The sequence below is a fragment of the Canis lupus genome, chromosome 21 (genome assembly GCF_011100685.1).
Source record: "Canis lupus familiaris isolate Mischka breed German Shepherd chromosome 21, alternate assembly UU_Cfam_GSD_1.0, whole genome shotgun sequence".
Classification (NCBI taxonomy): Eukaryota; Metazoa; Chordata; class Mammalia; order Carnivora; family Canidae; genus Canis; species Canis lupus.
The window spans coordinates 10,486,267-10,501,992 of NC_049242.1; the positions used below are offsets into that span (position 1 = coordinate 10,486,267).

General features: G+C 35.5%; 1 protein-coding gene across 1 annotated transcript in view; it reads right to left on the reverse strand.

Moving 5' to 3' along the window:
• FOLH1B (folate hydrolase (prostate-specific membrane antigen) 1) overlaps positions 1-15,726 on the reverse strand; it is a 64,500-nt gene continuing 48,774 nt past the window's right edge. Inside the window, 6 exon segments of the mRNA NM_001271778.1 lie at positions 1-190; positions 1,928-2,020; positions 6,493-6,574; positions 6,855-7,119; positions 11,920-12,010; positions 13,588-13,679. Coding sequence (NP_001258707.1) covers positions 1-190; positions 1,928-2,020; positions 6,493-6,574; positions 6,855-7,119; positions 11,920-12,010; positions 13,588-13,679 — 813 coding nt within the window.

Here is a 15,726-nt window from a genome sequence, read left to right on the forward strand (position 1 = left end):
TTAGGCTACTTCCCTCAGAGTCCCGGCTGCAGCCTGCACAGTAAAGGCTGCAATTGAGATCTGTCTCTTCACTTCTCCCCAGGCCTTGGAAGGATCCACTTTGCTTTCAATATCAAACAGAGCATCGTAAATTCCTGGGAATGACTCCCCTGCATACTTGTTGTGGCTGCTTGGAGCATAGATGATGTGCCTGTTGATAAAAACAGTTCACTGTCCATGGGTTGTCCACATGATACATACAAGAGAAAAACAGGAGCACTCTGCATATCCTGGAGTGCATAATTCTATTTTTATGATTTGAATAAGCCACTTGTCAGCTAAACTTTCAAGTTTAATCACCTCCAAAGACCAATCTATGAAGTATACATTAATCAATTATGTTTTGACTTAAGTGGTTCAGTGCAACAAGAATAACAATGGGAGCCCCAATCACTTGTATCTACTATGGATCATGCTTACAATTAAATGATTTGCCTAGAATTTTTCTAATTCTTAAAAATGAACTCTACAGGGGAGCTTAGATGGCTGAGCCGGTTAAGCCTCTGACTCGACTCTTAGCTTCAGCTCAGGTCATGATCTCAGGGTCTTGGGATCCAGTCTTGGTTCCATGCTCAGTGAGGAGTTTGCTTCTATTGCCTCTCTCTCCCTATCCTTCTGCCCCTCCTCCCACTTGCCCGTGCTTGCCCACTCTCTCTCTCTAAAATAAATAAATATTAAAAAACCCCAACTCTACAAAGTTGATACTAGCATTTCAAAAAGGAAGAAATTGAGATCTATGAGATTAAGTGATCAGTCCTAAGCTACATTGCAAATAAGTACTGTCTTTTCACTATTCCTGAAATGTAGCACAGTTGTGATTATTAAAGTCCCATTTCTGATCTGCCAACCTACTATTATGATTTTCTCTTTAAAAAAGAAGACACAGGGAACCCTGGGTGGCGCAGCGGTTTAGCGCCTGCCTTTGGCCCAGGGCGGGATCCTGGAGACCCTGGATCGAGTCCCACGTCGGGCTCCTGGTGCATGGAGCCTGCTTCTCCCTCTGCCTATGTCTCTGCCTCTGTGTGTGTGTGGGTGTGACTATCATAAATCAATAAAAATTTAAAAAAAAATAAAAATAAAAAATAAAAAAGAAGACACTCTAGCATGTTAGAATGCCTAGCATAAAGCATGAATAATCATTAAAAGCAACTTTGAAAGTGTAACATGGCCTAGGTGGTGATGTTTTATTGAAAGACCTAAGTCAATTCATGTCATAGCCCATAAAGGGAAGGATATGCTCCCAAGCAAAGAGATAAAGAAGGAAGGAAGCACAATCATGCTGCCATTGGGAAACCAGTCACCATGTTTGAATGATGTCCTTACTCCTAATTCTGATCCTTTGATAATCCATAGACAGAAAGACGGGGCCATTTCTTGCTAGTCACTGATCTAATTCGTCCTGCAATTCTTAGTAAGATCAATCTAATGTTCATCACTGATATTTATCAAAAATATTTACAGTTGTCAAAAATTAGAAAAAATGTGAATATTGAGTACATAAATACATATTTCATACATTTTAAATACATGTATTATGTCTTACGTGTATATATATAAACACAGATATATTTAAAATGAGGGAGGAGCTAAAATTATATGAACCAAATATAAGCATGATTTTATAATTAACTGAGGGAATCGGGTAATTTTTATTTTCTACTTGTGACTTTGGATCTTCTAAATTTCCTACAATGAACATATATTGTTTTATAATCAGGAGTAAAAAAAGACATTACAAAGAAAATATGTAAAAATAATATATCATTTGCTACATATATTGAAATTTCCATTTGCTTATAAGAAATCAGCTATTTTTTCCACAGTGTTAAAAAAATAAGAAAAAAAAAAAGATATAATCAAGAGTCAAGAGTCATATTTGTATCCTTACCTATAGAAAGGCCGGTCTGGTAATCCTAAAGGATCAATAAATGCTCGTTCCAAAAACATCAGTTGATCATTCATAATTCTTAATAATATTGGGCTAAACAAGAAAACAAATACCGCTGTCACTACATGAGACTATGTGCAGTATACAGCAAACTAAAAATTCACAACAAAGCTAAAGATAACTAATATATCTTAAATCCCTCTGATATGCAAATTAAGAATAGTGTACATGGCTATTTTTTAAATCCTATAAAATACTCTTCTGCTGAGGCTTATAAAGCCACATAAACTTTTATGTGCCAGTTGAAAAAGACAGCAGTAATTTTTATTTACTTTGAAATAATAATAATTGACAAACCCAGGTATTTAAATACAGGCAAGATGTTTTCCATCTTAGGTATCCTAACAATCTACTCAAAGAAGTCATTTCAACATTGAATGGGATAGTCTATTAATGGTTAGTAGGATTCCTGGAAAATTATACATATTTACCAAATGATAGCCAATGTTTTATTATTATTAAAGATAAACTATCATGAATACAAGAAATGGTGTTTACTTTATCCTTTTTTTAAATTTATTTTTTATTGGTGTTCAATTTACTAACATACAGAATAACCCCCAGTGCCCGTCACCCATTCATTCCCACCCCCCGCCCTCCTCCCCTTCCACCACCCCTAGTTCGTTTCCCAGAGTTAGCAGTCTTTACGTTCTGTCTCCCTTTCTGATATTTATCCTTTTAATAAGATTTGAATGCCTGCTTTTATCAATTATCAGATACCTCCTGCTTTCACAAAGTTCACATTCCAAAGGGGGGGAATATATTATTGTAATAAGAATGATTTTATATCATTGAACATTTATCATCTTGAATAATTCAACAATGAGTTATTTTTTTAACAATGAGTTATTAAATTCAACATATTGATTCTGTTATAACTTAACTAATGAGAACTGTTAAACAATAAGGAACAACAAATCGCTATATTTAATAATTCAATTATCTCTTAATTTTGTTATATTTTAGTCTATATTTAGCAACTGATTGACTGCTAGTTGCCAATTATTATACTGAGGATTATATAATTTTTAAAAAGATTTTATTTATTTATTTATTTATTTATTTATTTATTTATTTATTGGTAGCATATGCACTGGAGTCAGGGTAGAGGCAGACAGAGAGGAAGAGAGAGAATCTTAAGCAGACTCTGCGCAGAGCCCAACTCACTTGAGATCATGCCCTGAGCCAGAAATCAAATCAGACACTCAAGTGACTGAGCCACCCAGACACTCCAAATGGTTATGTAACATTTTCTCTAATCTTCAGAGCAATCCTGCAAGTTGGGCAGGACAAGAACCCCACTCCATAGGTAAGATAGCTAAGACTCAGCAGTTAAACAACTTGCCCAGGTTCACAGCTGGAAACTTTTAGAATGAAATAGAAGCTCAATACTATTCTTTCAACTACACTATGTTGACAAAAGGAAAAAAAAATAACTAAAAGCCCTATAATTTGAATTTAAGCTATCTTCAACATTCATTTATTCAATATCAAGAACTCAAGTTTTGTGGGACAACTGGGTGGCTCAGCGGCTGAGCACCTGCCTTCCGCTCAGGGAGTGATCCCGCAGTCCTGGGATCAAGTCCCATATCAGACTCCCTGTGTGGAGCCTGATTCTTTCTCTGCCTTGTCTCTGCCTCTTTCTCTCTGTGTCTTTCATGAATAAATAAATAAAATCTTTAAAAAAAAAAAAAGAACTCAGGTTTTGTGATGAGTAGCAAGGTAAATAAACTCCATGTAGATTTTACCTGTGAGCAGTTCATATAAACTGACAGAAGAGACAGTTGCATAAAACATAATTTCAGTAATTTCTGAACCAAATTCATGACATATTACATCAACAAAATTCATGTGGACATACACATACACATCTCTCCATCTGTGGATTTCTGCTTTTGTGGTTACTAATAAAAAACATAATGTTTCTTGTAGAAAGCACAGCTTAATTTGAAGTAGCCCTGGGAGGTAAATGCTCAGAACATCAGAGTTAAGGGGATCTTTTTATTCCAGAAGCCTCCCTAGAGCGAGTGAAAGACATTGAAGTCTTCATGTATTCAAATACTTGAAGGTACCAAGGAGACAACACTTTTTACCCTTTGAAAGATCTAGAGATTGATTCAACAGAGTAGAAGCACAGAAATGTCTCTTCTTCAGATTTATTTTTTTTAAGATTTTTTTATTTATTCATGATAGACATAGAGAGAGAGAGGCAGAGACACAGGCAGAGGGAGAAGCAGGCTCCATGCAGGGAGCCCGATGTGGGACTGGATCCCAGGTCTCCAGGATCACACCCTGGGCCAAAGGCAGGCGCTAAACCTCTGAGCCACCCAGGGATCCCCTCTTCCTCAGATTTAAAAGTTTGAGTTGAGACATGCAGTTTACAATTAAACATCCAGTTTAATTTACTTAATTTACTTTAGCCAGCATTTACTATTATCATTATTACTATTTACTATTATCATATGCAATGCATTGCTGCAGGTGTTTCAGAGTTTATAAATGGTGTAGAGACACAAACTATACTTCAACTATTATTTAGAGAGGATAAGACAAATACAGAAATACTCAAGGAAGGAAAGGGAGAGAGAGAGTTTTAAGCAGGCTTCATGGAGTCTGATGTGGGGCTCAATCTCACAACACTGAGATCATGACCTGAGCCAAAATCAAGAGTCAGATGTTTAACCAACTGTGTCCCCAAGAGCCCCTTGAATTGTTTGGTATTATAATTTGTATCTTTCTATGAGAAGCTCTTTTTTTCTTTCCAAACTTGAAACTCTTTCCTGAAGAAAAAGTTCAAGAAATGTAAATACTATGGCAAAGCCTAAGAACTCTGTAAATTACTCTTGAAACTTTACCAGTATGTATTTATACTTCTCAAAAGGGGTTTTATTTTTTATTTTTATTTACTTAATATTTTCAAAAAGGTTTTTACAACAATACACAATGCTATCAGAAAAGTGTGAGAGCATCTGCTCCACTGCACCATCTGGCAGAATGTGTACAACCAAGTTTTACCAGTTTTTTTTTTATTTCTATTTATTTATGATAGTCACACAGAGAGAGAGAGAGAGAGAGAGAGAGAGAAAGAGAGAGGCAGAGTCACAGGCAGAGGGAGAAGCAGGCTCCATGCACCAGGAGCCCGACATGGGATTTGATCCCGGGTCTCCAGGATCGCGCCCTGGGCCAAAGGCAGGTGCTAAACCGCTGCGCCACACAGGGATCCCCCCCAAGTTTTAAATCATTACTAAGTTGATATGAAAATAGTATAATGTTATTTTTAAATTAGTGAATTTGAATATTTTTCATACTTATTTCTGTACAGATAGAGTCTTCTTTTTGAATTGTCTTGCCTATTGCCAACATTTTCAGCTTTGCTCTTCTGGATTTTCTTACCAATTTTCAAATATTATTTTTATGATGTTTATGTTACTCCTTTTCCATATTTGCTGGAAAAGAGGTTTCCTAGACTTCTATCTTTGCTTTTGATGATCAACAATCATATTAGTAATCATTTCTGTGTTCTCAAACTTGCCTGCTTTCTCATTTCCCTGTTGCTTCCAAACTGGGAATTTCACTTCTAAGAAATTTCAACTTTTAGTAATGAATTCTATACCCATTGCTTACATTGCATGCAATTTGATGTGAGGTTCTAAACTCACTTTCTTATCAGTTGCTACAAGAGCTTATACAACATTATTGTTGAATATGTCTTTCTTCCCCCATTTATTATTATTATTTTAATTTATTTTTATATACCCTTCATTACAAATACACTTTTTTACACAAAAACATTCTTATATGACACTCATCTATTTTTGGACTGTCTGCTCTTATCTTTCTATGTATTTTTGCACCAGTCCCCATAAATTTGATATTTGTAATATAATAATAGTCTTAATATAGAGTAGATGTTCACTCTTAAACTTCTATTTTTAAAAAAGTCCTTAATATCCTCACATTATTTTTCTCCCATCTTAAAATTTTATTCCAATTATGTTCACTTCTGTGATTTCACATAGAATTAATCCTAAGTGCTTAATATTTGAAGAAAAATGGCTTCTCAATACTTGTTCTGGAGAAAGAATTTTACCAGGTGGAAGTGGAAATGAACTCTGGAGGTAATGACATTAGAAGAGGAAGAAAAGAAGGTGTGTTCTGGAAGTAGGAGAATTTGGTTGAGGTTGATGGAGAGACACTGAAAGAATACGAGACAAGGCTAGAAAAAGCTGGGGTCACTCAGCAGAGGACTTTCAATGCTAAGGTGGGAATTTTGTAACTAGGCAGCTGTAGTAAAGGAGGCGCTGGCATTTCTCAGCACACAGCTGCCACTCAGAATATAAGAGGTGGTCTGGGAGAAATATGATGGCCCTGAACAGGATGCCTGACGGTGGGGAGACAGAAAGGAGCAAAAGACTTTCCAAAGATATTTCAGCAATAAAGAAGTCAAGTAGTATCTCTTTTTCATTGTATCTGGGATAAGCATAACTTAAAAATATGGAACATACTTTTTTTTGTCCAAGTCTTCAAGTCTCTCATTGAACTTAGAAGCAATTTCCGTAAAATTCTTCACAGCAGAGAAAAGTGAATCTGAAATAGAAATCGGGGCCTAATGACGTTGTCCCATGGCTTATGCAAAGGGAACAATATAGGAAGTTGTTTGTTCTCTTCTGCATTTTACAAGGCATTTGTATTTTATATATTATAAGATGAGCATCAGTGAAATGAAAAATACATTTATAGATGTAAACCAAGTATCTGATCACAGGGACTGGCAATAAATAATAAGTGGATAAATGTAAGTCATTACATATTAGAGGTTGACTGAAACACACAGATAATCAATTTTGAAAGAGGAAGTGTAGCATACCAAATGACACGCTGTATGTTTTCATTTCTTGTGGATGTTTCATTGAAATATTGTAGATTTTGTCAGCATACTTTCTTAAAACTACGGCATAATCTCGACAGTCAAATGGGAGCACAATGGAATTGGCTAGTTCAAATACCATCCCTCCTCGGACTTGGGCCACGGTGAGGTGATACTTAAAAGTTGGATCATAAAACTTTTCCACCAATTCATATGTTTCATAGACACTGTGATACAATGGATAACTCCTGAATTTGCTTGTTTCCTACAAAAAAAAAACACAGAAAAAACATACACACAAACATATATCTCTTGTAAGACAGCTTATAATAAAATGCATCATACCATATTCACCGTAAATATTAGTAATAACTGTTTTGGTCAGTGATGAAATGAAGGGAAGTATTTAAGTACCTCAATAAGCCACTTACTAAGGGGTTAATATTATAATATTAAAACACACCCCTGGTGTGTAATTTAAAAATATGTGTATGTAACATAAATTATAGTGAAAAATTATCTGGAAAGACCTAACAGTCCTGCCTTCAAGGATACAGGAGATGTGAAAACGTTTCTGAAACAAAGACAAGATGATGTTGCATTTCAGTACAAATAATTTAAGAAGACAGAGAATTGTTAGGGGCCATGGTAAATGAGCATTACACAATATTATATAGGGTAATGCTGCAAATTGTCAGTGATCACCCATGAATGGATGATTCTCTGACAAGCAGTGTGCAGAAGCATGAAGAATCTGCTTGAGGTGAGGGGTTTAGTAGTGGATTCAAAATCTTACCAAAGAGAAAGAATGCTCAGACTTAAAGAAGACACAAAGAAACTACACAAATGACAAGAGGTGAGGACTTTTCAAACCTTGAGTTGCTGATTTATGCCTTCTGCCTGCTTCATTGAGTTGTTTATTTTTTTATTGACATAAAAGAACACTTTATATACCAGTGTGTTAAAGAGGCTGAGATTCTAAAATGAGACACCTAAGTTTGAATCCGGGCTTTAGAACTTGTTACCAAATAACTTTGAGTGGTTATTAACCTATAGAGTATTAGCTTTTTTTTTTTTCTATAGTATTCTCATGACTAAAACATAGATAATATTAACTTCTACCCTCACTCCACCCTCATCTAATCCTGACTAACTTCCAACCCCAATGGTAGATTAAAGATTTTCTGTGTAGGGAGAATAACTAGAGATTTTAGATCTAAAGACCTACAGATTTTCAGTTGCTGCCTCCACATGGAACAACTAGAAGAGGCATTCTAGATCACTCTTCTCTGAGGCTTCCCATTGGACAAATGTCATCCTTGCATACAAGGCTTCGGTCAGCTATTTATGGACTCACTCCTAAATAAGACAGGTTGCCAAAGATGATCAGGTATTTGATAACAGCCTTTGACTTGAAAGATACAGACCAAACACACAAACTAAAATAAAATCAACTCAAGAGTAAGGAGGTGGGATGCTTTGGTGGCTCAGTCAGCTAAGCATCTGCCTTTGGCTTGGGTCATCATCCCAGGGTCCTGGGATCCAGCTCTGCATTGAGCTCCCTGCTCAGTGTAGAACCTGCTTCTCACTCTCCCTCTGCTGCTCCCCCTGCTTGAGCTCTCTGTCAAATAAATAAATAAAATCTTAAAAAAAAAGAGTAAGGAGATACTGCATGGAATGGAGGGAAACTTAACAATAATAACTCAATAAAAAATGAATGACAGAGTTGAGAGAAATATTCCTGATAGAAAAAAAAAACACAGAAACAAAAGATAAAAAAAAATACATCAGAAAATAAACCCAGATGTTAAACTACTAATTGTTCAAAAAAGATGAAAGAGGGAAGAAGTGATCAAAGGAAAAAGCATTCCCTCCAACTGTAAGACATGGGTTTCCAGACCAAAGGGCTCACTCTGTGCCCAGCCCACTGGAAGGAAAAATGGTTGTAACCAAGGCACACGTATACACCAAGGACCACATGGAAGATACTAAAACCTTCCTTCAAAAAAAATCATGGTACTACTGGTGTGAAAACAGACATGTAGATCACTGAATGAAACAGAAAACAAATCCATACATACATGGTCATTTAATCTATGACAAAGGTAGCAAGAATGACATAGTGGAGAAAAGACAGTCTATTCAATAAACAGTGCTGGGAAAACTGGACAGCTATATGCAAAAGAATGAAAGTGGACCACTTTCTTACCCCATACACAAAAAATAAATTAAAAATGGAAGAAAGACTTGAACTGAAGACCTGAAACATTAAGTCTTAGAAGAAAACATGGGCAGTAAGTTCTTTGACATGGTCTTAGTAATAGTTTTTTGGACCAGTTTCCTCTACAAAGGCAGCAAAAGCTAAAATATACACACGGCACTACATCAAAATAAAATCTTCTAAGCAGCAAAGAAAACAATCAACAAAAGGAAAAGGCAACCTACTGACCAGAATATGTTTTCAAATTAACCTTTAAGGGTTTACTACCCAAAATATCTAATTAACTTGCACAACTCAGCAGCAAAAACACAAACAACTTGATTAAAAGCTGGGCAGAGAAAAAAAGTTGGGCAGAGGACCTGAATAAACATTTTTACAAAGAAGACATAGATAGCAAACAGTTACATAAAAAAATGTTCAACATCACTCATCATCAGAGAAAGCGAATGAAAATCACAATGAGATATTACCTCACACTTGTCAGATTGGCTATTTTCCAAAAGGCAAAATATAACAAGTGTTGGTGATGTTGTGGAGAATAGGAACCCTCATGCACTGTTGGTGGAAATGCAAAATAGTGCAGCCACTGTGGAAAACAGTAAGGAGATTCCTCAAAAATTTAAAAATATAAATACCATACAATCCAACAGTTCCACTGCTAGGTATTTATCTGAAAACAACGAAAATATCAATTTAAAGAGATACATGCACCCCTATGTTCACTGCATCATTATTTACAATAGTCAAGATATGGAAGAATCCTAACTGTCCATCAATAGATGAATACATGCACACACACACACAAACACATGCATACAAACACACACACACACACACACAGAGCGCACAGAGGAATATTACTCAGCCATAAAAAAGAATGAAGTCTTCCATTTGCAACATGGATGGACCTAGAAGGTATTATGCTAAGTGAAATAAGTCAGAAAAAGATGAATACCACTGATTCCTTATATGTGGACTCTAAAAAACAAAACAAATGAACACATAAAACATAAAACAGGAACAGACAGATATATAAAATAAACTGCTGCTAGTTATCAGAGAGGGGAGGGATTAGAGGGCAGGCAAAATAGGTGAAGGGGATTAAGAGTACAAACTTTCAGTTATAAAATGACTAAGTCATAGAGATGTAATGTACAGCACAGAGAATATAGTCAATGATATTGTAATAACTTTGTGTCTTGATAGATGGTAACTAGAAATTGTAGAGATCAGTTTGTGATTTATAAAAATCCCGAGTCACTATGTATGATGCATACCTGAAATCAACAAGATACTGAATATCAATTATACTTAAAAAAAAAATCAGAGCCAAGGGAATCCTAAAGGCTGGAAGACACTGAATGATAAGTTCAAAATTGTGAGGATACAAGACTCTCAACCAAAAGTTTTGTGCCCAGGCAAACAATCAAAGAATTGTGTGTTGTACAAATATATCTCAGACAAGCAAAGGCTTTCCCTTTTGTATGGCCTTTCCAAGAAGCTCCTGAAGGATGTGCTCCAAAAACAGTAAAGTAAACAAGAAAGGGGAGGATACAAAATCCAGGGAAGACAAGATGCAAAACAGGTAAGAAATAAAGGTACTCTCAGACTTCTCAGTGCAAGAAAATTTCACAGCCAAGAGCTGTGCCACAGGAAAAGAGAACCACCAGAGGATCCAGATGAGCAGGAGAAGAGTCCAAGGGGGAAAGAAATCTGCCATATCACCTGATATGTTTGTTTGCTTTGTTTTTGAAGATTTTATTTACTTATTTGACAGAAAGAGAAAGAGAGCACAGGCAGGGGGAGCAGCAGGCAGAGAGAGAAGCAGACTCCCCACTGAGCAGGGAGCCCAATGCAAGGTTCAATTCCAGGACCCTGAGATCATGACCTAAATGGAAGGCAGACACTTAGCCGACTGAGCCGCCCAGGCTCCCTATGTTTGAATATTACTAAAAATTTGTGGTGAACTAGTTATGAATACATGCAGGGGGAAAAAAAGATATTCTAATCAATAAGTATAGTACAACTACATACTGAGAAAAAGCAACGAGGGAACATATTCAGGAGTTGGGAGAAAAAGTAATATAAAAGAGCTAAATGCCTATATTCCCTAATGACAAGTAAGTGGATAATACATCAAACTGAAAAACAAATAAATAGCAGCATGAACATATTATGTATAAGCATGCAGTGCAATATCAGAAGAAACCAATGAAAAAGCTGAAAACATTTTAATCTGTTGAACAGAATCAGAGGTGACAGGAGCATGCACGAGGAATAAGGGACCACTGTTTTTCATTATACCTTTACAGAACTGCATGACATTTTATGAACTATTTTTCTATGTTACTTTGGTAAAAATAAAAACTATAAAATTGTCATTATCATCAGGAGTCATGAGAGTAGGGAAAAAATCATGACTTATATACGTGTTCATTCATCCTTGTGCCACATATCGTAACTTCCCTGTTTAATGAGTGGAGACAGAATGAGATAAAAATCCAAATATTTGTTGGTCTGGATACTAATTAATTTGGAATGATAACAAGTAGGGAGGAGTCAAAGACAATTTCTACATTTCTAGTGTAAGTAAGTGGGTGAAAGCAATGCCACCTAACGAAACAGAAGATATATTTAAGGGAGCACGTGAAAGTTCAAGTCATAAGGCTCAGGATACCAGATGCAGGCACCAGCCCAAGTAGTAGTACCACCACCTCAACCACTTTTGCTTTAAATTCCTCAAGTTCTTTAGTGCTTAAGTCACCTTTTTTTTTAAATCCAGAATTATTTGTATAGCTAAAATATATTCATAAGTAATCTTGAAAAACTTACTGACAGACTTACCCAATTTTTAGTGTATCGTGCTCTGCCTGAAGAAATGCCAAGTCTTTGGAAGAACACCTCAAAATCGTTACCAGATCCCAACTTACTAATTCTTTTAGGGATAAAATACAAGAATATTTTAGTAGCTTCTTCAGTTAGTACAAATTAAATATTAATTAAACTCCACTCTTGCTCTTACAGATAAATTTTAGTTTATAAAAATCACCTTAGACTAGCAACAATAACTAGAAATAATGGAGAGGTCTATCAATTCTGAACACAGAGTATCTACTTCCATAAGACTTGTGGGTAGTAGTAACCATTGTTCTTTTCAGTTCCTAGACCCAATTCTAACATGTGGAAGGGGATGTGTGGTGTTTCCACATACCAGGGACAAGCAATTCTCTGGGACACCAGCTGGGTGTCCTCCAATTCAACTCAATTCTGAACCTGAAGACAGTAGCAGATTCACAGGTGAAGGAAGGGCTTGGTGCCACAAGACTGTCCCTCCATGGATTTCAGAAGCCAATCACAAACCCAGGTTGTTATCTGTGGTTTTGACAAACAGGCTACAGATTGGAGATTCCCAAGTTCCTTTCCTTGGGTTTGATTAATTTGCTAGATCTGTTCCCAGAACCCAGAGAAACATTTTACTTACTATATTATAAAAGGATATAACTCATACATAACAGCCAGATGAAGGAGGTACAGATAGCAAGGTGTGAGGAAAGGCTGCAGAGTTTTCCACGCCCCACTCAGGTGTGCCACTCTGCTCTAAGTGCCGCATATCTACCAACATGGAAGCTCTCTGCACCCTGTCTTTCTAGGTTGGTATGGAGGCTTCATTACAAAGGCATGATTGATTAAATCATTGGCCACTTCAGACTAATTCAACCTCTGCATATGTCCTACCCTTCTAGTTATATGATTGGTTCTCTGGGCCCTCAGCCCCCATCCTGAGGTGGGGTCCAAAGGTACCTGTTAATATAACAAGAGACATCCATGTCTCTTTCATCACTTAGGAAACTCTAAAGATTTTAGGAGGTTTCTGTGCCACAAAAGGGGCCAAAGATTGAATATATACTTCTTATTATAAATCATGATATCATACTTGCATAAGTTACTTTTTATAAAAAGAGTCATTAAGTTGGAAAATATTTCCCCTCATTAATTTAATCATCTGTATTTGTTGTTCATGATAAAGTTAAAAGAAGCAGATATTTTTAGATAATTCAGATGTAAATCATACCTTAAGAATTTTTAATTATTCATACTCTTAATAGCCATAATCTCATCTATAATCTATCTGTATCTCTGAGATATTTATTCCTTGAACCTCGCTTATGAAGGACACGACCAATACTGAAATGAGTCTATATTTTTCTTAGAGTAACCAAAATATTTTTTAACTGTATGATATTCAGAAAAAAGAAAATGTATCAAGTAACTAGTGAACAGAAATGTGAGGGGAACTACTTGTCACCTATAACTTTTGACTTATGAACCACATGTATATATAATGCCCACTCAAAAAAGAACCATTTTTTGATGGCCTACAAATTTAACTTCCAAACACATAGCAATACTTTGGAACCAAAGCATTGCCTTCCCTCTACCATTGAAAGAAAATACACTTTTATTTTCAACCCAATCCCATAGTATATCTAGTAGAGAGTCTTGTTTGTTTACCTGGGCATGCCACTGAACTCTGGTGAAGGACTTTTTTCATTCCAACTCTCATAAAGAGATTTGCCTTCAAAGCCTTCATCGGGGCTTTGGAGCTGCACAAATTAAAAGGGGAAAAAAAGAGAATACTTATAAATCAGATATTTTAAAATTTAAATGTCCATTAACCAGGGAAAGAATAGCTAAACTATATTCAGCAAAACAAGTGATACAATTCACACATTAGCAGTCACTAAGAATTACAGTAATGAGTTTCTGATAATAAAGGAAAATGCTCATACAATTATATATAAGGGTGACTATTATAAAAAATACATTAAGTGTATGGAAAAGAAGGCCATATTATTACCAAGCTGCCATATTCAAATGAATGGTCATATTGTGAGATGTCTTTTTTCTATTTTTTTCTGAATTGATGCCAGCTTCTTTCAAAGAGACATATTTCCCGCCTCTTATAAAAAGGAAAATGAGAGGAAGCAAGATCATTAAGTGTGGTATTTCTTTTAATATTGCTTCTTGCCAGTAAGATTGCTAAAGTCATTAAATATTACATAATAAAGACAAATGCATTAATATTTTATTTAATTGAGTATTTATTGTAATTGTGTTAATACTAGGATTTAAATACATTTCTGGTTTTATAGATGAGAAAAGTAAGGGGAAAAGATATGACCTATTATTGAGTTCTAGACCTATTCTTGAAATCTAGCTCATTAGATGTTATGCTTAAAACATTTAGCAAACTAAAGTTTAATTAATGTTCATCACTATTCACAAGTTATTTATTATACATTATATGGTATCCAATGTTTTTATTTTAAATTTAATGAAAGTCCTATGTTCTATTTTTCAACAAATTTTTGAATTTTTATAGAAATTAAAAAAAATTATAGAGTATTTATGCAGTTTAAAACTTTTTGTAAATGCCAGGGATACAACAAGACACATTACAAACTCTGCTAAGGCAAACTCCAAGTAAAAATGTGGAATTCAATGTACTGGGGGCTGTACTACAGGTATATGCAAAGGTCTATGGGAATACAAATAAATTTGCATAAGCATGAGGAAAGAATCAGAAATTATGTTCATAGAAATTACATTATTAACATCCTAATTTGCAAAATATGAAGAAATAAGCAACAAAATAATTTCAGTCAAGCTTATAGGTTTATACAAAATTTTGATATAAGGGACAGTACTGCTTGCTCCATTTATCCTAAGAAATGCAAATTTAGAATAGTGTAGAAATATATCACTAAATTCTCAGTTTTTCACTAAAATGTAAAATGCTACGAATCATTCTCCCCAAACAAACAAGACAGAATAAAGCAAACCCCCAAAACTGTCAAGCATCACATAATTTCAAAACTGACCTAGAGCGCTGTGTTTTTGCAATTGCCCCTGGGTGCCACCAAACCATCCAGTAAACAAATAAAACTGCCAAGCTTCTTTAGCCTTTACCTTAAATTACATGAATGGTGAAAACTCTCTTAAATTCCCTGTTTCAGATAACTTAAATTTTTAGACATTTCATGGAAATTGTTAAGACTGCAGGCAAATGATGCAGCTCTTCAGTAAGGACATGAATAGATTTTTTTCAAATTAATTTTTTTCTATTCCTAGAGAAGAAACTAAATTATAAGATTACATTCCATGCTTTTGAAACCAAAGGTTAGTGACAACTGATCTTACTGAAAATCCCTATCTGAAGGTAAATAATTGTATTTTTCTTGGTAATTATACTTCAATTGGTAATTCTGTCAAATAGGCAAGTCTTTTTTTTTTCCCCCTTTCCAGTTCAAATAAGGTAATTAGTAACAACAAAAATCTGCCATGCAACTTCTTCATTATGATGAACATTAGGCCCAGGGGGCAGGACAAGAGAAGTAATGAGTTGCCTGTCAGTCCTGAAGGAATTCAGACACTCTCTCTCCAGAAGGTTCAAGATTTTGTGCTGTTGTCAGAATTATTAAGAGACTTCAGTGGTCAGCCCATTTTAGTGGGGCTCAGTGGATTACAGCTCAAGGCCGGAAGTGAGGAAGGGGGGTACATGGTCTCACCTAGTCTCTGCCCCAAATCAGTTTGACCCTGGAGTCAGCAGTTGGTGGTGTTACACAAACTCCTCAATCACTTAGAAACGAA